At 44.1% G+C, this 24,553-nt stretch overlaps 3 protein-coding genes across 5 annotated transcripts in view; 2 read left to right on the forward strand and 1 right to left on the reverse strand.

Annotated features, from left to right (window-relative positions):
* Nucleotides 1–2,622, forward strand: part of VPS35L (VPS35 endosomal protein sorting factor like) — a 79,958-nt gene extending 77,336 nt beyond the window's left edge. Inside the window, exons 30-31 of the mRNA XM_073647605.1 lie at nucleotides 1,242–1,388; nucleotides 2,017–2,622. Coding sequence (XP_073503706.1) covers nucleotides 1,242–1,388; nucleotides 2,017–2,115 — 246 coding nt within the window. The 3' untranslated portion in view covers nucleotides 2,116–2,622. The remainder of the gene's footprint in view (nucleotides 1–1,241; nucleotides 1,389–2,016) is intronic.
* KNOP1 (lysine rich nucleolar protein 1) lies at nucleotides 2,171–15,392 on the reverse strand. Of its 2 annotated transcripts, XM_073647608.1 has the most exons (5): nucleotides 15,261–15,392; nucleotides 11,070–12,270; nucleotides 9,415–9,483; nucleotides 4,276–4,401; nucleotides 2,171–2,737 (listed from the first exon to the last, which is right to left on the reverse strand). In XM_073647608.1, exons 2-5 carry the CDS (start codon nucleotides 12,264–12,266, stop codon nucleotides 2,684–2,686), a joined length of 1,446 nt encoding a protein of 481 aa, XP_073503709.1. In that variant the 5' UTR covers nucleotides 12,267–12,270; nucleotides 15,261–15,392; the 3' UTR covers nucleotides 2,171–2,683. The 2 variants fall into 2 exon arrangements, with proteins under 2 accessions (XP_073503709.1, XP_073503708.1); XM_073647607.1 differs by lacking the exon at nucleotides 2,171–2,737 and having other exon boundaries at nucleotides 3,908–4,401.
* Nucleotides 15,252–24,553, forward strand: part of IQCK (IQ motif containing K) — a 100,143-nt gene continuing 90,841 nt past the window's right edge. The window contains exons 1-2 of one of the 2 annotated variants that reach the window (XM_073647614.1): nucleotides 15,252–15,362; nucleotides 18,780–18,844. In XM_073647614.1, the coding sequence (XP_073503715.1) occupies nucleotides 15,269–15,362; nucleotides 18,780–18,844 (159 nt within the window). In that variant the 5' untranslated portion in view covers nucleotides 15,252–15,268. Of the gene's footprint in view, nucleotides 15,464–18,779; nucleotides 18,845–24,553 lie in introns of both variants that reach the window. The other variant, XM_073647615.1, reaches the window with a different exon arrangement.

Here is a 24,553-nt window from a genome sequence, read left to right on the forward strand (position 1 = left end):
TCCGCTGCGGATTATCAATGTGGAAAAATACACAGCACTACCAATTATTTTGCGGAATTGCGGCGTTTTTGCCGCCATTGACTTGCATTGAATCGCTTAATATCCGCATGACTACATGTGCACATGCGGATACTAAGCGTTTCAATGTGCGGATGGTACCCGGGTCTGGAGAAGAGGAGACTGTCCTCCAGACCCGGGTACCACAGTACCTGTAGAAAAAAAAAAAATTGTAAAATAAAAAATAAACATGATACTCACCTGATGGCCCCAAGTCTTTTCTCCGCTGCGTCCTGGCTCCCCGGCAGCTCGCGATGGTCTAAAAGGACCTTCCATGATGTCATTTAGTCATGTGACGGGTCACGCGACCGCTGACGTCGGCGGTCTCGTGTCCTCTCATATGACTAAATGACATCATGGAAGGTCCTTTTACACAACCGCGAGACATTGGGAAGACCATTGGAAGGTGAGTATAATGATTTTTTTTTTTTACCATTTTTTTTTTTTTCTTAACTTACTTGGTCACACTATACATAATCCATACTGGTTGCATGGATTTATATAGTGTGACCAAGTTGACAAGCACTTTCCAAGTGATGCTAAAATCGCTTGAAAAGCGCTTGTCAACCCGCATGCGGAAATCACATGCTAAAAACACTCATTTAAAATCCGCATGCGTTTTTTCTGCCAGGGGAGATGCAGAAACGCTCAGGAAAAATCCAGAGCATTTCTGCATCGTGTGCACATAGCCTAACAGGAACACGCTGGTATCTGCGAACTCTTTACCACCAGCCATTTTGTCACATGTTGGTAAAGGCAAACAGCACGACGAGGGGCCGAGTGTTACGCGCCTGGGGCGGGGGGCCGAGTGTTACGCGCCTGGGGCGGGGGGCCGAGTGTTACGCGCCTGGGGCGGGGGGCCGAGTGTTACGCGCCTGGGGCGGGGGGCCGAGTGTTACGCGCCTGGGGCGGGGGGCAGGGTTTTACACGCCTGCGTATCGGGGGGCCGAGTGTTACGCGCCTGCGTATAGGACTGCTGATCACCATACTCAGCAATTTTCATCAGTCCCATAGACAATGAGTAAGGCAGTTCCCGCACATGTGCATCACCAACCCATTCTTGGTATCACTGGGGGCCACAGCGATCAGCAAGTTTTCTGCTATGCGATGGGTAGGGGACAATTTGATTTTGTGGGAATAACCCTTTAACCTCTTATTAATCACTGTTTTTTGTTCCCCCTTAGACCTTGAAGCGGCAAAGCTCCCTGGCACTACTATTTTTTAGCAGTATTCTTGCTCATGGAGACCTGAGGAACAATAAATTAAACCAACTTGCTGTGAATCTATGGAACCTGGCTCAGAAGCACGGCTTTGCTGATACAAAAACTATGGTAAGCGCGAGTGTAGTTGGGCCTTTAATTTGTTTATGAAAAGGTTTTTATTATAATCAGTATATGTGATGATCCTCTACATCAGCCATTTACTGCTTCCGCCTGCAATATTAGTAATCCAATATATTAACAGTTTTTTCCTGGCAGCACGGATGACAAGGGCCAATACAAGTCTATGGGTCCGGGTAAAACATGTACAGCACACGGATGGCGTCCATGTGCCGTCCGTGTGATGTACGTGTTTAACATCGCAAAGTATCGGAGAAGCCGTACCGGAAAAAAAAAATGGATGACACACTGATGGCTCACGCTTGCAGCAGGGTTTGAGCCGAGGGTCATTGCGTATACATCTGATTCTCGCGTGAGAGAATCATCAAATGCTACTTGCCAGTGTGACTGAGCCCTTTAAGACGACTTCATATGCCCAACTTTCATGGTCCATATACAAAAAGTGCAAGATTTTATGATCCAAACCTTAAAGTCCAGATTTCGCTGTCCGTAAACGAATCTCGCGTGTATGAAGCCGGCCTTACTTACACTCCACATATTCATAGATTACAGAGCAGAGTGGCAAATTAGTTTTCTTTATTGTCAAAGTTTTCATTTTATTACTTTTTTTCCCAACTAGGTGAAGACTCTGGAATACATCAAGAAGAGAAGCAAACAAGCAGATTGCAGCCACCTAAGTGAGCTGGCGAGCAGACTTCCCCTGCAGTCCAGGACCTGACCACATGTGATGGCAGCGCCAGGTCCAGCCGATTGTTCCTGGTGCACAGGTTATAATGCTGAGCCGGATCTGTGGCCCCGGAGGATTCAGCCTGACAGCACTAATGCCGTCATGTACAGATGTGTATAAGCATCCAGCCATGTATCAGGACGGTATTATCAATCATCCTCATTGTACAACTACATGTTGCAGCATTTCTGATGAGCAGCGCCACCAATTTATACATTTGCTAAATGTAAAGATCTCATTCTTAATCGGGCCATGCGTGGCAGGTGTATCGGGCCATGCGTGGCAGGTGTCCCGTTGGGCCACATTCATATGGAGAGAAGCCGCAACACAAACTTTGCAATCCGAACTGATTTTCTTTTTTTTTTTTCGTCCACACGTGAATGGGGTTTTGTGAAAAAATGCTGCGTCTGAACATGGTCTAAAGATGCACCATAGCGGTAATATGAAGTCAGTGTTATTAGCTTTTATTTTTACTATTGAAATCATAGCAGAATTTAACAAAAAATCTCTGTAAAAAAAAAACAAAAACGACTTTTGTATATAATAAAAATGTTTGTGCTCAATGTCCGTTCTCTTTTGCATTATCGAAGATATTATCCCAAATAGTGGACGCCTGTGGAATACAGAAAAGGCATATAGTTATTAGAATGATGCAGGATACGTTCGGAAAACAAAAGGGAGTACAGATACTTGGCCGCTACAAAAAAGGGGAGTACAGATACTTGGCCGCTAAAAAAACAAACAACTGAATTGTGGGGGAAAAAGTAGTTGGGTTTAGTCTTTATGGCATCTTCAGTCACATATTGTATAACCAGTAACATTGCAACCCAAGTTCCTTGGGATTGACAGCCTTTCTTGTATTCCTGTGCATCCAGAGATCGCTGTTAATCACTGATTAGGACCGCCTACTTGACTCTTCAGCCCAGAATGAGCAGGTATTGTAATGACTAAATTACAAGTTGTGCTTAATTTCTTCCATTCCAGTCTCTTACTACAGTGCCTGGCTTGAGTAGCATTTTTGGTAAGGCGCACGCCACTGAGAAGATGCGGCAAATTCATTAAGTGGCGCGTGCATTTGTGGCGTAAGAAACGCCATCGCGTTTGCTCAATTTGACTTCAAACCCTTGTGACTTTTCAAAGCGTTTTACTCCAGTATCCTGGAGTAACCCCCCCCATGGCTTTGTAAGGAGAAAAATTCCCTATAAAAAAAATAATAAATCAGCCCTTTACAGCTTTAATCGCTTCTTAATCTATATATATAATCGTCTTATCCCGTCTGTCTTTCTGTCTAGGAAATCCCACGTCGCTGATTGGTCTGGCCGTGGCCAATCAGCGAGACGGGATTTGAGAAAAAAGATGGCGGCAGTTAGCGGCTCATCTGCAGGACGGAGGTCAGCGGCGATGCAGCCGGGAGAAGAGCGTCGCTAGCACAAGTACCCTGACGGGTGGCGCCGCTGACCTCCATGCGGCTACCGTCGGGAGATCAGCGTCTTGGGCCACTGATCTCCCGATGGCAAGTGTGAAGGGAGGGACGGCGCCTCTGCCCGGTCATCAGTAATACAGTTCGCGGCTAGCGAGATTGGCGCCAAATTTATACCGCTCTGCTGAAATGTCGCGGCCGCCGGCTGGCCGCGACCAATCAGCGAGATTGGCGCCAAATTTAAACAACGCTCTGCTGATTGGTCGCGGCCGCAAAGTAAAGCAAAACACTGATAAAGCATGGATGGCAAAGTACACAAGATAATTGGGACTTTATTTATGGTGTAACATATACAAAGATTTACATGTAATAAAACCATCTATACATTATAGCTGTGAACAAGAACGCAGCAGTCATCCTATGAGCAGCATTACTATGGAAGCACCTGGACTCTGCAGGTCAAGTGAACAGAGATGAGATCACCGTATGGTTCTGACCATCTCCAGACCACTGTCCACATTTAGCCTGAGATATGAAACCAGAATTCAGTCCTCGAATTTGACCGATCTGGACGCACTTTTGTCTATGTAGAAGGAGTTATTCGGGGCTGGCTGGAAGCCTAAGCCAATCCCTCTGTTCTCTTTCCAGGAAAGAGCTTTATCAAACTCGGCTTGCAGGCTCCTCTCAAGAACTTGTTCTCCTTGCTTCCCCATGGCCATGTTGGCTTTTACCTGGTTCGAGGTTGACATCAAGTTTGCTTGGTTTCCCTTCTTGAATCCACCCAACAGTCGCAAGAATTTGGTTTGCTGTTCGGGGTTTTGGAACGTGGCAGTGTCCCACTGCCCGAATTTAGTTCCCTATATAGAAGGATAAAATATTTCAACGTCAGTTACTGGATTATCATTGCAAAGAGGAGCAATACACAGTGCTCAGCATAAATTAGTACACCCCTTTTGAAAAGTAAAATTTTAATCACAATCTCACGAGAACAATTTATGAAATTTTAACCCATAACATGAAAGGTTAGTAATATAACTTTCATTACAAAATCTTCAGTTTTACTCAAATTGCTTGATGCAAAAATCAGTACACCCCACATCAGATACTACTACATCTGCTATTTTGTATGACCTCCATGATTTTTAATGACAGCACCAAGTCTTATAGGCCTGGAATGAACAAGTTTGTGACATACTGCAACATTTTTCTTTTTCCATTCTGCCAGAACGACCTCTTCTAGAGCCTGGATGCTGGGTGGAGAGTGATGACAACTTGTCTCTTCAGAATTCCCCATACGTGTGTGGTTGGGCTCAGATCAGTAGACGCTTGGCCACTGAATCACTTTCACCCTGTTCTTCTTCAGAAATGCAAAAGATGTGGGTTTTGTTTCATTGAGATGTTGGAACAGTGCACGTCTACCAAAGGCACAGAGTGATCATAACATCTCTTTCATTATAGAGCAGTGCATCTGTGAATTCATGATTCCATCAATGAAATGTAGCTCCCCAACACCAGCAGTGCTTATACAGGCCCACATAAGGCTGCTGCCACCACCATGTCTCACTGTAGGCACCATCCATATATAAAAATTAATTTAGAAAAATGCATGGGGCCTACAGTGAGACATGGTGGTGGCAGTGTCCTTATGTGGGGCATATGAGTGCTGCTGGTGTCAGGAGCTACATTTCATTGATGGTATCATGAATTCACAGGTGACAATGATCCAAAATACACACCTTTTGCATTTCTGAAGAACAGGGTCAAAGTGATTCAGTGGCCAAGTATCTCCTCTTGGATTGATCTTTCACTGTCAACTCATGGGTAAAATCTTTATTCAGTGAAGACAGATCTTACAATTAATGAGATATGGGATAGCAGTTGGTGCTTCTAAAATTCTATGGAGAGGTAAGGAGGAGCTAGAAAAAGCCACAGACATTCTACATAGCACTTTGAGCACCAGCTGTCTTCTCCTGTCTCAGTAATGGGAAAATCTGTGTTCATTGAGGACAGATTTTACCCGTGATTTAAGAATGAATAACCAGTCCAGGAGGAGAAAAAAAAATCTTATTTTCATGAATACTACTGATTTATGAAACAAACAACAACAAAAAGCCGACTGTTACTCTTTAAGGTCCTCCATGGCAATTTGTTTTGTGGCTTTTCTTTGTACCGCTTTCCACTTCGGGCGTCCTTCCTATGAACCGGTGCCCACACCTGAACGGCATATTCCAGAGGAGGTTGCACTAGTGCTTTCTAAAGCGGTAATGCCATGTCCCGGTCTCCAGGGTTCATGCCTCTTTTAACACCCATTGTTATTATATACACAGACGTTGCATAGGAAGGATGGGAGTAGCCAGTAACCGTTCACTGTATGATGTATGGCAGACACCCATTCTTACAGGGTTAGGAGACCCAAGGCACCAGGGTAATAATGTACTAAAGCTTAATAAACAAATAATCATCTGAACCCGTAAATTGGTGAGGGGTCCTTGCTAAGAATCTGGTTCGCAAGGTAGGGAGGCTCCAACACAGTATTAAGACCTTTTTTCCTCCATATTGAGGGCCCTTCTAGTTCATGGGCTTGGTCTAGTATTGCTTAAGTCTCAACTGCTATACCAGACAAAGCCTGTGCATAAAGTGGCGCTATTTCTGAAAGAAGAAAAAAAGGCTTCCGTTCTAATTCCAGAACACTTATTTGCATGGATTGTCCGAATTCCACTGGAAATGTGAGAACTTGTCGGTTGTGGGGAGTCTCCATACTAGGACCCCTAGCAATTCCAAGAATTAGACTCTAAAGTGCCCCGCTGGAATGGAGCAATGGCTGCATGCACCAACACTCTATTCATCTGTCCATAGGACTTTAGATGATAGCAGAATACAGCACTCGGGCATCTCTGGCAGTCCCATAGACAATGAACAGAGCAGTGGTGCGTGTGTGGTCATCACTACATTCATTTTTGAGATTGTAGGGAATCCCACCACTAGGAACTTTACCAATCAAGTCATACCCTATCCAGTAGATAGGTGAGAAATTATCAGGTAGGGGCAACCCCTTTAAGGAAGAGGTAAAGTGTAACCATTTCTAAGACCGGTTTCATACATCTGTTTTTTGAGGTTCATGATGCATGGACTGGCTGCAGGTCTTGACAGTCTAAGGCATATACAAGACTGACGGTTTTAGGTCGAGAAACGTGACCAATTTGCATAGTGGTCCAACTATGGACCCCGAAACAGGGCTAATGCCTGTCGCCTCTATGTATTTACATGAGTGATCCTCACCGGTACCAATACCTCTGAATACCAAACAGATCAGACATCAGCAGCCAAACTGAATGCCAGAAATGGAACCAGTGAGTCAAAGCGTTGACAATCCATCATCCACTAAACATGGTTCCTTTGGCACCGGCAAGAGAAATGAAAACTGGTAGTCATTGCCAAGATGGACACACGGTTCCTTGGCTTCACTGATTGTTGAGTTCATCGGCGTATACCTCCTACAGATGGCGTCATGTAGTTCACTTCATCGAGCCAACTTTGCATTTTACAGTGTCTGTTATTCTTGGCTGGTGGAGCCGACTCGAGTGCGAAACTTTTCTGGCTTTTTCAAAGGGTGTTATTAACCCATTGTGGCCCCGATGCACATAATTACAACATTTCAGGGTTTGTCTTTTTCAAGATAAGTGCAGGCAATTATTCTTCTAGCAAACACATCGCTGGTAACCTCTCCCCAAAGCCTAAATAATTACCCTGCCGAACTCCTAGGCTAATAACCAGCCTCCAATCATCTACAAATTGCTACAATTCTTAAGTAACTTGTCACCCGTAATGCTCGGGGAGCTAAAATGAAATGTGCAATAAGAGGAGTAGAGAGAGATCAATTGCCGCCTTCATTTGCATTAGAATGACCCATTTTTTTTTATATAAATTGCCTGAATGCAGGATGAGAAGATAGCATCTCCATCAGACATAGGCCTCAAATAGACATGGCATGGGATGGGTCGCCAAGTTCTGGGCGGCACTGGTTACTACTAAGGAAAGGGAATTGCTGACATGTCGCTTACATTAGTTGTGTGTTACTGTATAGTTTCGAACCTTGTTGGTTATCAGCAAGTGTGACTGATCGGTGAGGTCTAGGCTGTTCCATAGACTATAATAGACAGTAATGTTCAACTATCAAAAGTGTGGCAAGACCCCAGTCTCTTTTTCAAATTGGACCACCACAAATCAGACATTTGTCGGATATCCTACAAATGACTCATAAATTGCTTTGTTGACGTACTCATTTCATGGAAATTATAGTAGGTTGTCCACCTTTGGGCTGTGACATCAGAAAAAAATAAATCTTCTCAGCTGACTTAGCACTGAGGGCTGAAGCTTGAGGAGAAAATATGCTTAGTCAGCCAAAACGAAGATTTATTTCTTCTCATGTCACAGCCCTTCTCCTTGGCTCACAGGAGGTACTTGTGTTTATGATACAGCTCCTCTGTCAGTTGAGACACAGGTTGAGGCTATGAGCAAGCAAGTGCTGTCAAACAATATAGAGAGGCGACATACTAAATAAGTGGGTGGAACGGTGCACCAGGCTGTTTAGCTATAGTAGTGAGCATCCTCATTAGCAAAGTGCAATAAAGTTGTTTTTTTGGGGTATGGGGGAAGAACAGATTTGAAAACTAAACAACCAATTTTTTTTTAGTTGCTTCATCCTCTACAAGACTATGTGGTTAGGCTGAAGTGTAAACTTGGGCTGATAAGACTCCCTTTAGTAGAAAATGAAAAGAAAATCACATTAAGGCTAGGGTGTTACGGCGACAAGTGACACATTGTGACATTACTTCGAATAATTTCCTATGATGTCACATTGCAACCTGTAACCTCCTGCGTCACCAACTGTTTTCAAATCTGTTGGCTTTTCTGTTGTTGGTTGCAAGTTGCATGCGACTCATGTACCGTGGACTTTAATGCAATATTGGCTGTAATCTGAAAAAAATCACGTGTCCAATTATCAGACTTTTTAAGGAACCTGTCACATGGTTCATGCTCCTCAAACCACCGGCAGCATGGAATCACAGCCTGGCTACATTCTCCTATGAAACACTCCTGCGTTTCAGAGAAAATATGCTTTAAACATACAGCCGCGGCCAGCTTTTTCCAGCACTGCTAGTGATGATTGACAGGTCTCTCCCATAGTGAGAGACCAATCAACCACCTGGAGTGACACTCGGAAAAGCCTAAGCGTTTCAGAGAAAGTATACCTGTCTGCAACCGTGTTGCCTGGATCTGATTCATGCTGCCTGTGGTTTGGGCAGTATGAATCAGGTGACAAGTACCCTTTAAATACACTGCCTACTATGTGGGGGTGCGATGTTTTGTCCGCATGCAGCTGGCAGAATGTGTGGGCACATCCTAAACTTATTTTCCCAACTTTTTTTTAATGGGCCGAGAGCAGCAAGTGAGTTAAAATATTAAAATAACCATTAGTCATCTATTCAATCTTGCAACATTGATGTCACATACATCATTCACGTAACCACTGCAGACAATCACTTGCTTCAGCAATCAAGTGTCATACATGCCAACCTCACCGCTGAGGTCAAGGATTGGCTGCAGCAGGTACATGAATGATGACATAGATGCAGGACCAGTGGGGACCACAGTGGCAGGGGCAGATCGAATAGTAATGGTTATTTTTCCATTAAATATTCCCTCTCACCCCCCCCCCGGGGATACCTGCCACCTCTTGGACTCCCTGTTTCGCCTCCCTGGTCTGTGGGCAGGCATACTGTTGGCCTCCATGTGACCACAAATATTAGCTCTCAAATATCAGACTACGGCATGATAGCCATAGAGCCACACCTTAAAGACTAACTAACCTTATGAATATGGACTTCATCTGTGCTCCCATCTTGCGCTGATTCCGGCTGGAAGTCTGTGTGCTCCTCCTATATCATAATAAACATGTTAGTGCCACATACTGTAACTCGCTGTATGGCAATATATATTGGCGGGGATGGATGCGTGGATGAGAAGAGTTGGCATTCAGATGGAGTGAACAGTGGCTGTGGTAGAAACGGGATTGGGACAGAGTAAGCCACCAAGACATGGTGACCACACAGGTAAGACCGTGGGAGCCAGGCATAGGCTGACAGCCAAAGTCCCGGGATCAGAGGTATCTTTTATCCTTGTCATTTAACCCTTTAGGTGCCACATTCCTTAGCAACTGTGGCATCTAAGTAGTTTAATAGGCTTCTGGCTTCCGTGGCAACCTTAACAAAGGCCAGCTCTTGGGTCAGTCGTTTCCTGTGTAAAAGTATGATCAGATTTTCTGTTTGTGTGCTGTCTATACGGAGAATGGACTAAACATTACCCTGCTAGTGCACATGGACTATTTTTCACACGGACTTCAATATGGGCCTGGGTTTTACGTCTGTTTGAACTTGGCCTTAGAAAAAGTATTTGTTTTAAATAAAAATGTTGTGACTTAGTGATGATACAATAGTAAACACAGTGCTACTTCATAAAGGGGCTGCTCACTATATAAAAAAAATCTGTAGACTAAACTGGATCTCCCACTGTGCCAACACAAGCCCCCAGGTTGCCCATCTTTCAGCTATATAAAATGGTGATCTTTGCATCTATGCAATGAAGATGGATGTGGTGAGTGGACACTACCGAGAAGATCCCAAAGTTGAAGCACCATTGCTTACACAACTCAAAGATGGGAATCCATGGTCTTTTACTGCCACGGTGCAGGTGCGACATGCTTTTTGTAGCTCAAGGTTCCAAGATTTGACAATTTTTTGTCCATGAAGTGGAAAACCTCACGACAATTGCCTACAATTATTCCAAATTATCAGACAGGTGAAATGTTGGAAACGTATTGGTGTACAAGCTCTGAATGTGAATTTTCCAGATCACAAATGGTGGCAAAGACCTTGCAAATAACTCACTAAAAGACACTGATGGCATTCTGTAGGAGATGGCATCAATGTCCAATCGGTGACCCATGACTATCGCCTCAAAGTGGCAGCCACGCAAGGAAAGCTACCTATGGAAGAATCCTGTAAGAGCCAAGACAAATGGGAGGGCCACAGTACTCTTCTTGTAATCAGTAGGAGGGGTTCATAGCGCTTGGACCCCAACCGATTGTACATTGATGTTATATCCTACTGATGTGTCATCAATGTCTTTAATTAGATTACCCCTTTAAAATATAATCAGAAATTTACACAATGATTTACATAAATCCAGTCATTCCTCAAAACTGTTTGCACTGTTCTTCTGCAGTTCCTCCTGGAACTATACAAATCAACTGACAGTCGCCATCTTGTTAAAAGGAAGGTGTCCGACCCAGTCAATCATTACTGACTGTCAGCACAAACCCCAACAACAGTATTCGGAACACCCATTGGTCAACTAATTCATAAGTTTCCAGGAGACTTAACTACAGAGGGGAGTTTTACGAAGACATGTTCCAGAATTGTTCTTTAAAGGAGACAAGTATTTTTTTTTAAACTGTGATACATACTCGCTTCTTGCTCGATTTGTTAGACGTTTTTGTTCCTTCTTTATTCTTCTGCTTCTTTTTCGGAACTTCCGTTGTGTCTTCATGTGCAGAGTGCGCCTCATCCTTTAGCATCTTCTCCTTTTTCTTCCTCTTTGACTTTTGCTTTTCTTCTTCATGACAAGTCACATGTAAAGACTCATCAGCACCATCTGCCAACTCAGCCGTCTCTTTTGCTTTATTTCTCTTTTTCTTCTTCGAGGCTCCATCAAATATGTAATCATATTCTTCATCTCTGTTTCCATTCAGATCTGAATCTCCGTGACCATATCTCTCATCAGTAATTGATAGTTTTCTTTTTTTCTTCTTTTGGGAGACCCTTAAAGATTCTCCATCTTCTCTGCCATTGTGGACATCATGACCATCAATAACGTCATCTTCGCTCTGTACAAAATCAGTCTTCTTTTTCTTTTTTATCTTCTTTGCTTCCGTATAGTCAGACACCTTGGGCTGGTCATCCTTAGGATATCCTGAATGTTCCTCTAGCACAGATACCTTTTTCTTTTTTTTCTGGCCGACTGAAACATCTGTGCCAATATTTTGGGTTTTTGTTGCTCCGTCCTCGAGGTTGCCCTCGGTTCGCTTATACTTCTTTTTCTTTGTAACAATTTCTTTACTTTCCTCTACAGTAGAATGTTTTTCTTTTTTATGAAGTGGATCAACACTTTCAAGAACATCGTCTACAATATTTTTCTTTTTCTTCTTTTTTGGGACATCGTTCATAATAAGGTCACGTGATGCTACATCTTCATCTAAGGCTTTATCTTTCTTCTTTTTAGGAACTATATCCGCTATTTCCAAAGCATCTTCCGTGACGATGGCTTTCTTTTTCTTCTTGTTTTTATTATTATGACACTGCGATTCCTTTACTATACTTTTCCCAGATTCGTCATGTTTTTTTTTCTTCTTTTTTGGGACATCGTTAATAATAAGGTTACATGATGCTATATCTTCATCTAACGCTTTATCTTTCTTCTTCGGAACTATATCCGCTATTTCCGAAGCATCTTCCGTAACGATGGCTTTCTTTTTCTTCTTGTTTTTATTACTATGACACTGCGATTCCTTTACTATACTTTTCCCAGATTCGTCATGCTTCTGTTTTTTCTTTTTCTTTGCTGATTCAGTGCAGGTTATATATTTCTCATCACTGCCTGTCATACTTCTGTATAATATCAAAAAATAAAATTATTTCATTAAGAAGGAGTATAAGGCACAAAATGCTTCACTGCAGTAAAAAACAAATAGAATATATACATATACTGTATAACACTAATCAGCCAGACCATTAAATCCACCTTCCTAATATTGTGTGGTTCCCCCTTGTACAGCCTAAACATCCCTAACCCATCAAGCCATGGGCTTCCCCAGATCTCGGTAGGGCCATGTTCCCACGTAGCATTTTTTTTGGGGTATGCAGAAAATCAACAGTTCAAGCAAAGTGGATATGTTTTAATGAAAACTCCTGCCCACCATCCGTTTAAAGACGCTGTTGAACTTTTGGTGCATTTTTCCCCCTATAGCCTGAAAAAATGCATGTAAAAAACATGCGGCTGCCTTTTTAAGGACAGATACCTATTGTTTAGATAGACTGCTGTTGCAAATTTTGGTGCAGACACCTACAGGAAAAATTGCGCTACGTGGAAACATGGCCTCTGTGTCCTATGGTATCTGGCACCAAGACATTAGCAGCAGATCATTTCAGTGTTGTACGTTACGAAGTGCGGTCTCGCATTCGTTTTTCAGATACTCAATCGGATTGATATTTGAAGAATTCGGAGACAGATCAACACCTTGAACTCTTTGTCATGTTCCCCAAACAATTCCTAAACAATATTTGCAGTGTAGCAGGGGTGTACCTGGTCAGTACAATATTTAGGTAGGTAGACCATGTCGAATAAGGTCCATGTGAAAGCCAGGATCCAAGGTTTGCTGGCAGAACATTGCCTAACTCATCACACTGTCACCGCCAAGGTTGACTTCTTCTCATAGTCCATCCTGGTGCCATCTCTTCCCAGGTAAGTGATGGACATGCACCGGGCCGTCCAAAAGATATAGAAAAAAGGACATGATTTATCAAACTGTTCATGGTCTAGTTGTGATGCACATGTGCCCAGCATGGAACGTGTGATGAGTCTGCGGCTATTGATGGTGTATTGACAATGATATCTAAGCACAGTGCATAACCAGCTGATCAATTCTTCTCTTCCTGTTGGTTGTCTTGCCACCAGGGGCAATCTAGGGCAAAATGAGGGGCACACAATGATCCTATTCAGTGCATAGGTGATCATTTTTTGTAGACTGGAGTAGCTTGTTCAGCAATTTGTGCTACGCTAGATGAGACGTTTGCTTCCCTCGTGTAGCAATGAGCTTTTGTGTGCCTCCAGATTCATGTGGACCCTTGGGCAACAGAGTCTCAGCGGACCCCTCTCAATTTTTCCTCCTCGCCTTGAAATATGTTTTTTCTTTTTCGCTCCATAGAGATGTGTCAGGTCTTGTTATTCGCGAGATGATATGTCATTTTTATCATTACCATTTTGGTTTTTTTTCTGAAATTTTTTGGGTGGTGGCCACAAAACTAAGATTTTGCCATTTCAATTTTGTTTTGAATTGGCATTCAACGTATTTGCTAAATATTATGAATATTTTTAACTTGGACCGCTACACCAGGACCAGGAGCAATACCCCAAAAATTTATTTTTGTTTTCATTTTTTTTATATTTTATTTACATTTGGTAAAAAGGGGCAATTTAAACTTTTATAGATATTTGTTATTTTTTACTTCCAGACAGCCCATAGACAAATGTCCAGGTACTCTGCAGTGACTTCTAAAATGACACTTCACAGTATAGCAGGGGCACGAAAACGTGCAGCTATGGGAGCGGGGAGCCGGCTGTCAGACACAGCCAGACTCCACATAGAGAAGGCAGAGAGGGTTTATTACAGTCTCTGTCTGCATGGTCACTGTACACACAGCATAGGTAGAAGTGCGGACAGCTCCTGGGTGCTAGTAGTCAGCTCTGATATGCAGACAGGAGTCTGAACTTGGCTGTGACTGGGGCTAATATACCACCCCAAGATATTTTTTGCTAGGGGATTTGAACAAGGGACTACTCGTTCAGTTGTACAATAAGCCGCAATGGGGCTCGAGGTCCTTATGAGCAGGGCTGTGGAGTATAAAATGGGCTGACTCCTAAAATATGTAATAAATTCGATACAGTAGTACAATGCAGGATGTGCTGTAAATGTTTTCATAAGAATTTGGGAAAGTTGTGAAATGTCCTATAAATGTCTGATCTGTTCCTGATCTAAGGATCTCGGCTTTTAGTTGCGATGAATCTGCAAAACGCAGCTGAAAATTTGCATAAAAATCTGCAGCAAAAAACGCAGAAAAACCCAACGTGTGTGAACATAGCCTAAGGACCTCGGCTATTAGCTGAGATGAATCTGTGCTGCACTTTATGTACACGCTCAGTAGTGATGTGGAGTCTGAGATTTGACTTACTGACTCCACAGCCCTGCTCATGAGGGCTTGAGGTCCTCATGGGGGGGGCTCGAGGTCCTTATGGGTGGGGGCTTGAGGTCCTCATGGGGGAGGGGGGGGGCTTGAGGTCCTCATGGGGGAGGGGGGGGGCTTGAGGTCCTCATGGGGGAGGGGGGGGGCTTGAGGTCCTCATGGGGGAGGGGGGGGGCTTGAGGTCCTCATGGGGGAGGGGGGGGGCTTGAGGTCCTCATGGGGGAGGGGGGGGGGCTTGAGGTCCTCATGGGGGAGGGGGGGGGCCTTGAGGTCCTCATGGGGGGGCTCGAGGTCCTTATGGCAGGGCTCGAGGTGACACTCACCTAGGGGTGGACATATCTCAGGTGCAGGATTAGACCAAGATGTAAGGGGAGGGGGGCACTTTCACCTTCAAATCAGGCATTAGAACCAGTCACAGACACAATGAGGGGCCCATATACCGCTTTTGCACAGGGCCCCCTCCCATCTGTGTCCACCACTGCAGTCCCCCATTCCCAACCTTTCACATGCACGTGCCATGATTGACAGTATGTGCATTCTCTGTACAACTCTCAGCCTGCTAAACAATGCTGGGCGTTGTAGTCCGGTCTGCTCGCCATTTAGTCGCAGTATAATAAGTAGCAGCTGTATAGAAATACCTGACAAGATGCGACAAGCGTCACACAGAAGCGCAGCGCCCACGTGTCCGCCACAGTGTTACCCGGAAGTCATAGTTGTTCCTGGCCCGCGGGGAGTTCTGGGTAAGCAGTGTGTGTGTGTGTGCCAGTCGCCATGACAACCCCTGCCCGTGCCATGGCTGCAGCCTGTGCGCCCCGGAGTCTGTGGCAGCAGATCTGTGCAGGTATCAATGTGTGACTGCTGGGGAGAAGCTCTGTCTGCAGATAGTAGGAGCTCAGCCCATGTGCTGCATGCTAAAAGTCTACAACCTGCAGAACTACAACTCCCAGCGTGCAAAGTCAGTTGCATCTGCCTGGTCGCTCAGACATTATACTGTGGGTGGTGCAGTCACTGGCCAAAGTGATCACCTGATTATTCTACATCAGTATCATTTAAAGGGATTCTCCACTCTCAAGAAAGTGGACCCCAAACTCTCTAAAATCCTTAAAATACCAAACAGAGAGACTTCTCGCCCTCCTGCTCCAGCCAATCACTGAGCTCGGTGGCAATGCCATGGTAGATGGGACGAGTGGCTGAGCTCAGCGATTGACTGCAGCGGTGATGCATGCCAGAGAGCAGGACCCTGGAGGGCGAGTAATGGCTCTCTTTGGAATTGTAAGGATGTTAGGGAGTTTGGGGTCCACTTTTAAACTATTAATCACCAGGTCTGTACAATCCAATGTTCTGCACCAAAATCTGCCTACAAGCGCCTGTCTGTCATTGATTTTCGGCAGAGTGCAGGTGCATGGCCCGGCCACTGCAACGAGTCGGAGCCAGGGAACCATTAGGATTTTTTGTGATTATTTATTGCAATACCTTGCGGGCTGTGATGTGACCCCATTCACCTGCGATGTCGCTGCATGACCCCGAGTCGCCCCAGATCTGCCTTGCCATTTATATGGCTGCGGATTTTTTCAGTGCGGTTTTGAAATGCTGAGGGTTATATCCCAGTGCAGATGACAGCAGTGCTGTGCCCACCCCAGGGGAGGTGGGGTTCAGATGCATCACTGTGTTCCCCTGGAGAAATTGGCACTGATCGCGGAGGCCATTATACTGGCTGTATATTAGTCATGTAGCCATATTTGCTCTGTGGGAGCAGAGGGTCCCAATATGTTTGCACCCGGCCGTCCCACCCATCCTGGGGGCTATTTGCAGGTATGATGATCTGGGTCCGCACCGCAGTTGGATCTGGTGCTGTCACAGCTGCAGGACGCCGCCTCCTCGCACAGCGCAGCTGCACAACCGGTAACAAACCCTCAGCTTGTGCTGGATAAAGAACTGTTTATTTACTAATCTCATGTCTCTGGCCCCAAACCAGCCTTGTCCACACGTAGCCCAAAATGCACAAGACCAGGGATATGTTGGATGATGCTTCTTACCCATTTCAACAAATTACACATTTACCAGAAAGTCATCATTATCCTAAACGCTGCAGACTGATCGGATGATTGAGCTTTGCAAGTTGGAAATAAAAGCGCAATCATAAAACAAAAGGACAAAACATTAAAGGGTATCTGTTGGAACAATTTACATATATAGACGTAATGGAATAGCCGTACAGCCACAATATAAATCATACCTTTGTTGAGATCCGATACACCAATCATGAAAAATATTCCATAAAAGCTACTGTATATGCAAATCAGGCTGGAAGTGCACTGAGGGCGTGTCCTTGTAAAGGGACGACTTCTTCCAAGTGCATGGACATGTCCCCACTGCACTTCCAGCCTGATTTACATATGACTTCTACTCTAGATTTCTCATGTCCTGCATGTCGGATCTACACAAAAAAAGGTATAATTTATATTGGGGGGCCAGGACTTATGCAGCAATACCAATACTATATGTAAGAACATGCTGATAGATGTCCTTTAAAGGGAACCTGTCATCTTGGAAAATGTTATTTACTGACAAATATGGGGTTAATCTGCAGGTAAATAGCCTTAAAATGCTGCCCGGCCACCATACTGAAATCAGAAAATGAACTTATTTTGTCCTGGGAGCCGCCGGCTTTCAGTCATCACGGCGGTGTAGGGAACAGCTACAGTCATTGGTCACTATACTGTGAGTAGCGGTGTGAGCGTGCCCTGGCACTTCAATTGGCAGCTTGCAGGTGCTGCACATCTGTATATAGCGAGCTGTCAATCAAATTGCCAGCTTACAGCCGTAGCTCACAGTATAGTCCCATGACTGAAAGCCGACGGCTCCTGGGAGGAAATAAGTGACAGGTTCCCTTTAAAGAAGTTGCCATTTCTGGATGCACATCTGAAGTAGTTGATGAGTTCTCATCTCATCCATACCTTCACAGACAACATATATGTAGATGGTACAGTAGTAATGACCTATCCCTAACACATAGGATGCAGAATATATTGTAAGCAATTGTTTGCTTCAGCTATGGATATAGGTAAACTGTCAAATTAAAAATCCCTCTGCTCTTGAGAACAGAGGATTTTTAATAAATGGTAAAGCGCAATGTTGCTTTTTCAAACACTTTGTAATTTTATCCATAAGATGAGACAGCGTTCTCTATACCTTAATGTCTCCATTGAGAGCACTGCAGGGAAATTCAGCACTTATTCTTGGGTTTGCCCACTGATTACATCTGATGCGGAGGGTCCCATCAGTGGGACGCTTTCTGATAAGATTATTGTTTTGGGAACTTTCTAAAGGCCCGTTCACACGTCCAATTTTCTCTTACGAGTGCTATCCGTGGTTTTTGTGGATAGCACTCGTAAATATGATATGCTATGGGGCTGTGCACATGTCTGATTTTTTTCCTCAGACCAAGGGGTCCACAGAAGAAATCGGAGACAAGTCCAGTTTTGATCCAAACGATGGATCAAAATTAGCATTGCAAGTTTATGGGTCTGTGAAAAAATCGGATCACACTCAGATGACATCCGAGTGCTGTTCGATTTACACGGACTGCCAGAAAAGAGAAAGTCAACAAACTTTTTTTTTTCTCTCCACGTACAAGAAAAACTGATATCACTCTGTTCAAACTCTGTTCAAACTCTGTTCAAACTCTGGTCAAACTCTGGTCAAACTCTAATCAGAATAATCGGTCCATTTTTTTAGTACTTGTAAAATGCTGATGTCTGAATGAGGCCTAACAAGATGACGTGGACACTTCTAAGAAGTTCTTGCATCAAAAAAAACTGTATGAGGAGCCCATATCCGGTGCTGCTTCCTTGACTATGGGTGTCCCTGCTTCATTAGACATATCCTCCTCACAGATGTCAATGATACAAGTATTTACAGTCTGAAAACTTGGCATCAGTTCACACACGAATGTGATCTTTCTAAGTTAACCAGTCAATCTACAAGAGTCAGTCAGCCATGTCTTGTCCTCCACAGTCAGTGGGGCATGTTACAATGTATCAGGGCCTCTTGTTCTGTGCTCCATCTTCTGGTTGCTTGTCAGATTAGTTGCTCTTGTCTTTTCCTGTATTCTTCGGTGCCGTCACTAAACATCCATGTTTTTCTTTTTCGTCCAGAATACGAGCTGGAAGAACCGTCTTTACCTCCCGGTTACAGATCTAAGGGATCATCGATTATATGCGTAAGTACAACGGGCAGACTGTCCTAACAGCACGGCTGTAAAGTAGGCGACTCGCTGCAGCCAGAGACGCTGTAAAAACGTTATTTTCTTTTTAATAATAAAGGATTTTGCATTTGGAAAATTGTGACTCACAGCGGAAGTTCATTTCAGCACAATTGTTTGTCTTCCTCTGCGTGTGATAACATAATGATAACCCGACAATCCAAACAACTGAACAAAGGGGCAAAAACGGATGTAGAAAGTTTGACTTTGTAGAACTGTCTGTCACACAGGGAGAGTGTGAGCTATTGAGGATATTTATTTTCACCCAGAGTCTCTCTAGCCATAATAAACTAGGGGATGGCATATAAACATATTCAGTAATATAGTGGCATTGTTAGCATACCTGTGTGCCACGGAGGTTTGTATTTTTATTCTCTCCTCTATATATTTCTGACTGCTTGCAGTCACCACTAGGGGGAGCTCAGAAGCTTTCTGCATACTTTTTTACAGTGGGTACGGAAAGTATTCAGACCCCTTTACATTTTTCACTCTTTGTTTCATTGCAGCCATTTGGTAAATTCTCAAAAGTTCATTTTTTTCTCATTAAAGTACACTCTGCGCCCCATCTTGACTGAAAAAAAACAGAAATTTAGAAATTTTTACAAATTTATTAAAAAAGAAAACTGAGATATCACATGGTCATAAGTAGTCAGACCTTTTGCTCAGACACTCATATTTAAGTCACATGCTGTCCATTTCCTTGTGATCCTCCTTGAGATGGTTCTACTCCTTCATTGGAGTCCAGCTATGGACCTTTATGGCAGAGTGGCCCGACAGGAGCCTCTCCTCAGTGCAAGACATATGAAAGCCCGCATAGAGTTTGCTCAAAAACACATAAAGGACTCCCAGACTATAAGAAATAAGATTCTCTGGTCTGATGAGACGAAGTTAGAACTTTTTGGTGATAATGCTAAGCGGTATGTGTGGAGAAAACCAGGCACTGCTCATCACCTGCCCAATACAATCCCAACAGTGAAACATGGTGGTGGCAGCATCATGCTATCGGGGTGTTTTTCAGCTGCATGGACAGGACGACTGGTTGCAATTGAAGGAAACATGAATGCGGCCAAGTACAGAGATATCCTGGATGAAAACCTCTTCCAGAGTGCTCTGGACCTCAGACTTGGCCGAAGGTTCACTGTTATGATCTGCTACAAGCACTAGGAAAAGACAGGAGATCTGTCCCTACAATAGAACTAAACTGGATCCCTACGATGTAACGGGGAACCTGATCCTGCGATCAGACCCGCTAAAGTCCTCGGCTAGTCTGTACGAAGACCTATAGATGCAAGGGAGGGATCCCTACAAGAATTAGGGACTGGGATAACGTTGGACACCTCCTAGCAGAAATTGTAGCAGTCAAAGAAAAACACACAACAAAGAACATAGAGGTCCGAAGACCTAGCACAACTAACAGAGAACGGTAACAGAGCACCAAGCTAGCTCAAGAGTAGTAAATACAATGAAGTCCAGCAAGGCCAGGAGGGCGGAGCCGGATTAAATAGGCAAAAATGGTCACGTGACCAGCAAACAAGAAAAAACCTAACAGGAGAGTTCTAACAGTACCCCCTCTTCTAAGAGGATCCTCCGGATCCCCTAGGACCGAGCTTATCAGGAAACCTCCTGTGAAACGCTCTGACAAGTCTGGAAGCAGAAACATCATCCGCCCTCACCCATGAGTTATCCTCGGGTCCGAAACCCTTCCAAGCGACGAGATACTGCAAACTCCCTCTATACCGTCTAGAATTTAGGATGCGGGAAATTTCATATTCCCCGTCCTCCACCACCGGAGGAACAGTGGCAGAGGCGTCACCAACCGACACATCAGCTTTTTTCAACAGAGAAACATGAAACACCGGATTAATCTTCCAGGAGGTAGGAACCTCCAACCTAACAGCAGATTGGTTAACTATCTGAAGCACCTTTAAAGGGCCCTACAAACTTGGGACCCAATTTTTTCGAAGGAATCCTCAATCGCAGATTCTTAGAGGACAACCAAACCATGTCACCAATAGCAAACGAAACCTCTTGCCGTTTCCTATCAAAGTACTTCTTAGATTTTTTTGTTAGCCTCCTGAAGATTATCACGCACATCCGTCCAAACTCTCTCCAAATCACCGGAAAAACTCTCCTCCTCAGGCACAGCCGATACCAATTTGGAGAATGACCCAAAAGACGGATGTCTCCCAGTACAGCAAAAAAAAGGCGAACACCCAGCAGAAGAGGATGTATGGTTGTTAAGAGCAAATTCAGCAAGTGGCAGAAACTCAGACCACCCCTCTTGATTGTCTGCCACAAAGCAACGCAAGAACTGCTCAACATCCTGGTTTTTTCTTTCTGTCTGGCCATTAGACTCAGGATGATATCCGGATGAAAACGACAAATGAACTCCCAACCTGTCACAAAAGGCACGCCAAAAACGAGCCACGAACTGAGGTCCCCTATCAGAAACAATGTCAGTAGGAACGCCATGTAGTCTGACAATTTCCTTGACAAAGGCCTTAGCGAGTGTCTTAGCGCAAGGCAGTTTGATGAAGGGAACCAAGTGACACATCTTGCTAAAACGGTCCACTACCACCCAGATGACCGTGAAACCTTCAGAGGGGGGAAGGTCAGTAATGAAGTCCATAGCCAAATGTGTCCAAGGTGCACTAGGAACCTCCAGAGGGCAAAGCAACCCCGCAGCAGGAGCATGCGAAGACTTAGATCTAGCACACACAGTACATTGACGCACCCACTTAATGACTTCCTTCTGCCATCCAGGCCACCAAAAACTGCGACCCACAAGTCTCTTGGTCTCAGAAATTCCTGGATGACCTGCCAACCGAGACTCATGACACTCAACAAGCAAATCTCTCCTAAAGGTCCTAGGCACAAACAACCTCCCATGGGGAGTGTTAGATGGGGCATTCTCCTGAGTTTTAAGAATCTCATCCTCCAAAACGGAGTCCAATGCAGCTATCACAACACCTTCTTGTAAAATGCTCTCCTCCTCCTCCTCGGTACCAACCATGGGAGAAAAGCTGCGAGACAAAGCATCCGCTTTAACATTCTTGGTACCCGGGATGTAAGTAACGGAAAAATTAAACCGCAAGAAAAAAAGTGCCCACCTAGCCTGACGGGCATTCAAGCGCTTGGCAGCATCAAGATAGATCAGATTTTTATGATCAGTGAAAACCTGAATGGGAAATTCAGCACCTTCCAAGAGATGACGCCAGTGTTCAAATGCGAGTTTAATCGCCAGCAATTCCCGATTACCAATATCGTAATTAAGTTCAGTCTCAGAAAATTTTTTTGAAAAAAAGGCACAGGGATGTACTCCATCCTTGCTTTCCTGAGACAACACCGCACCGACCCCCACCGAAGAAGCATCAACCTCAACCAAAAACGGCTTAGTCACATCAGGCTGTATAAGGATGGGAGCAGAGCTGAACCTCTCCTTTAGAAACACAAAAGCTTCAATGGCCTCAGAAGTCCACTGAACCGCATCAGCACCTTTCCTAGTGAGATCGGTCAGCGGTTTGACAATAATAGAAACATTTTTTATGAATTTTCTGTAATAATTGGCTAAACCCAAAAACCTCTGTATCGATTTCAAACCAATAGGCCTAGGCCATTCCTGCACAGCCTGAACTTTAACCGGGTCCATCTCAAAACCTTCACTGGAGATAATGTAACCCAAAAAACTAATTCTCTGTACAGCGAACTCACATTTCTCTAGCTTAGCAAAAAGCGAATTGTCCATTAATAACTGTAATACCTCACGTACGCTCCGCCAATGAGACTCCAGATCAGGCGAATAAATCAGAATGTCATCCAAATACACAACCACATTTTTGCCGATCAAAGGTCTAAGGATGTCATTAATAAGATTCTGAAAAAATGCTGGAGCATTGGTAAGACCAAAAGGCATAACCAGATTCTCAAAATGACCCACAGGAGTGTTAAAAGCAGTCTTCCATTCATCACCCTCCTTCATGCGCAACAAATTGTATGCCCCCCGGAGATCAATTTTAGAGAACCACTTGGCCCCCACTAACTGGTTAAACAAATCAGGAATCAATGGCAGTGGGTAAGGATTGCGTACAGTAATTTTATTAATCTCACGAAAGTCCAGACAAGGACGTAAACCGCCGTCCTTTTTTTTAACAAAAAAAAATCCAACAGCCACAGGAGACTTGGAAGGCCTAATGTGACCGGCGGCCAAGCTCGTCTGTATGTATTCCTCCAAAGCCTTTCTCTCAGGAATAGTAAGATTAAATAAACGACTTTTAGGAAGAGTCGCTCCAGGGACAAATTCAATGGTACAATCATAGTCTCTATGGGGAGGCAAAATTTGTGACTCCTCCTCAGAAAAAACTCTCCAAAAATCCTGAATAGGTACAGGTAATTCCCCTTTTTCCACCGCAGCAATACGTCCGTTACAACACTTGTCATAACATTTAGGGCTCCAGGACTTAATTTCATTGGTAGACCAATCCAGTACAGGATTATGCAATTTTAACCAGGGCAACCCCAATATTACTGGAGAAGGCAAATTATTCAATACTACCAAATCCAAATTTTCTTGATGAACACCATTAATAGTGAGGGGAAACTCACAGACCTTGTGAGTAACACTCTTCAAGGGAGAGCCATCAACAGAAACCAGAGCAATAGGGGATGACAAAGGTTTAGGTTTTAATGTAAGTTTTTCCAAGAATCCCCCATCAATCACATTCAGAGTAGAACCACAATCCACAAATACCCGAAATTCAATTAATTCTTCCTGAGCAGCGGTAGTAGCAGATAGGAATACTCCCTTTGTATTTAAACAGGCAATACGTGCATAACTGACCATTTTTTTTTCTTTGTTCATACGAAGCACACAGTTCTTAATAAAATGACCAGAATTTCCGCAATAGAAGCACAAACCTTCAGAAAGCCTGCGGTCTTTTTCCTGAGAGCGGGGTGTCATCGCCCCAATCTCCATCGGCTCTCCTTTGTCAGCACAGACCCTCTCAAGACTCGGAGCTGACATAGCAGAGGATTTGCTCTCATTAACCATTGCACGCAGTCTCCTGTCCACCCGTATAGCTAATTGCATAGCCTCCTGCAAGTTTCCAGGTGTGGGATAAGCAATCAGCAAATCTTTAACCCTTTCACCTAGCCCCGCAAGAAACAAACTTTTCAAAGCTGAATCGTTCCACCACACCTGGGCAGACCACCGACGGAAGTGAGAACAATACTTTTCCACATTACCTGATCCCTGCCTCAAACGTCTCAATTCAGACTCAGCAGATGAGACACGATCAGGATCATCGTACAACAAACCCAAAGCAGAAAAAAAACTATCCACTGATCTAAAGCACGGATCACTAGGTTGGAGAGAAAAAGCCCATCCCTGAGGATCCTTGCGCAAAAGTGACATTATGAACTCTATGCGCTGTGATTCATCACCAGAGGATCTGGGTCTTAAACGAAAATACAATAAACAAGCATTTTTAAAAGAAAAAAAATCTTGTTGTTCACCAAAAAATAGATCAGGCAGACGTACCTTTGGCTCTACCAAATGTGCTCCAGAACAGCTACTCACGTGTTGTTGGAGCTCGGCCACCTCCAGAGAGAGTCCTTGCAAGCGTTGAGCCAAATCTTGAACCGAGACCATGATGGAAACTGGAGGTCTTT

The sequence above is a fragment of the Phyllobates terribilis genome, unplaced genomic scaffold (assembly GCF_046119375.1).
Source record: "Phyllobates terribilis strain yellow unplaced genomic scaffold, ASM4611937v1 Scaffold_9__5_contigs__length_417890890, whole genome shotgun sequence".
Taxonomy (NCBI): Eukaryota; Metazoa; Chordata; class Amphibia; order Anura; family Dendrobatidae; genus Phyllobates; species Phyllobates terribilis.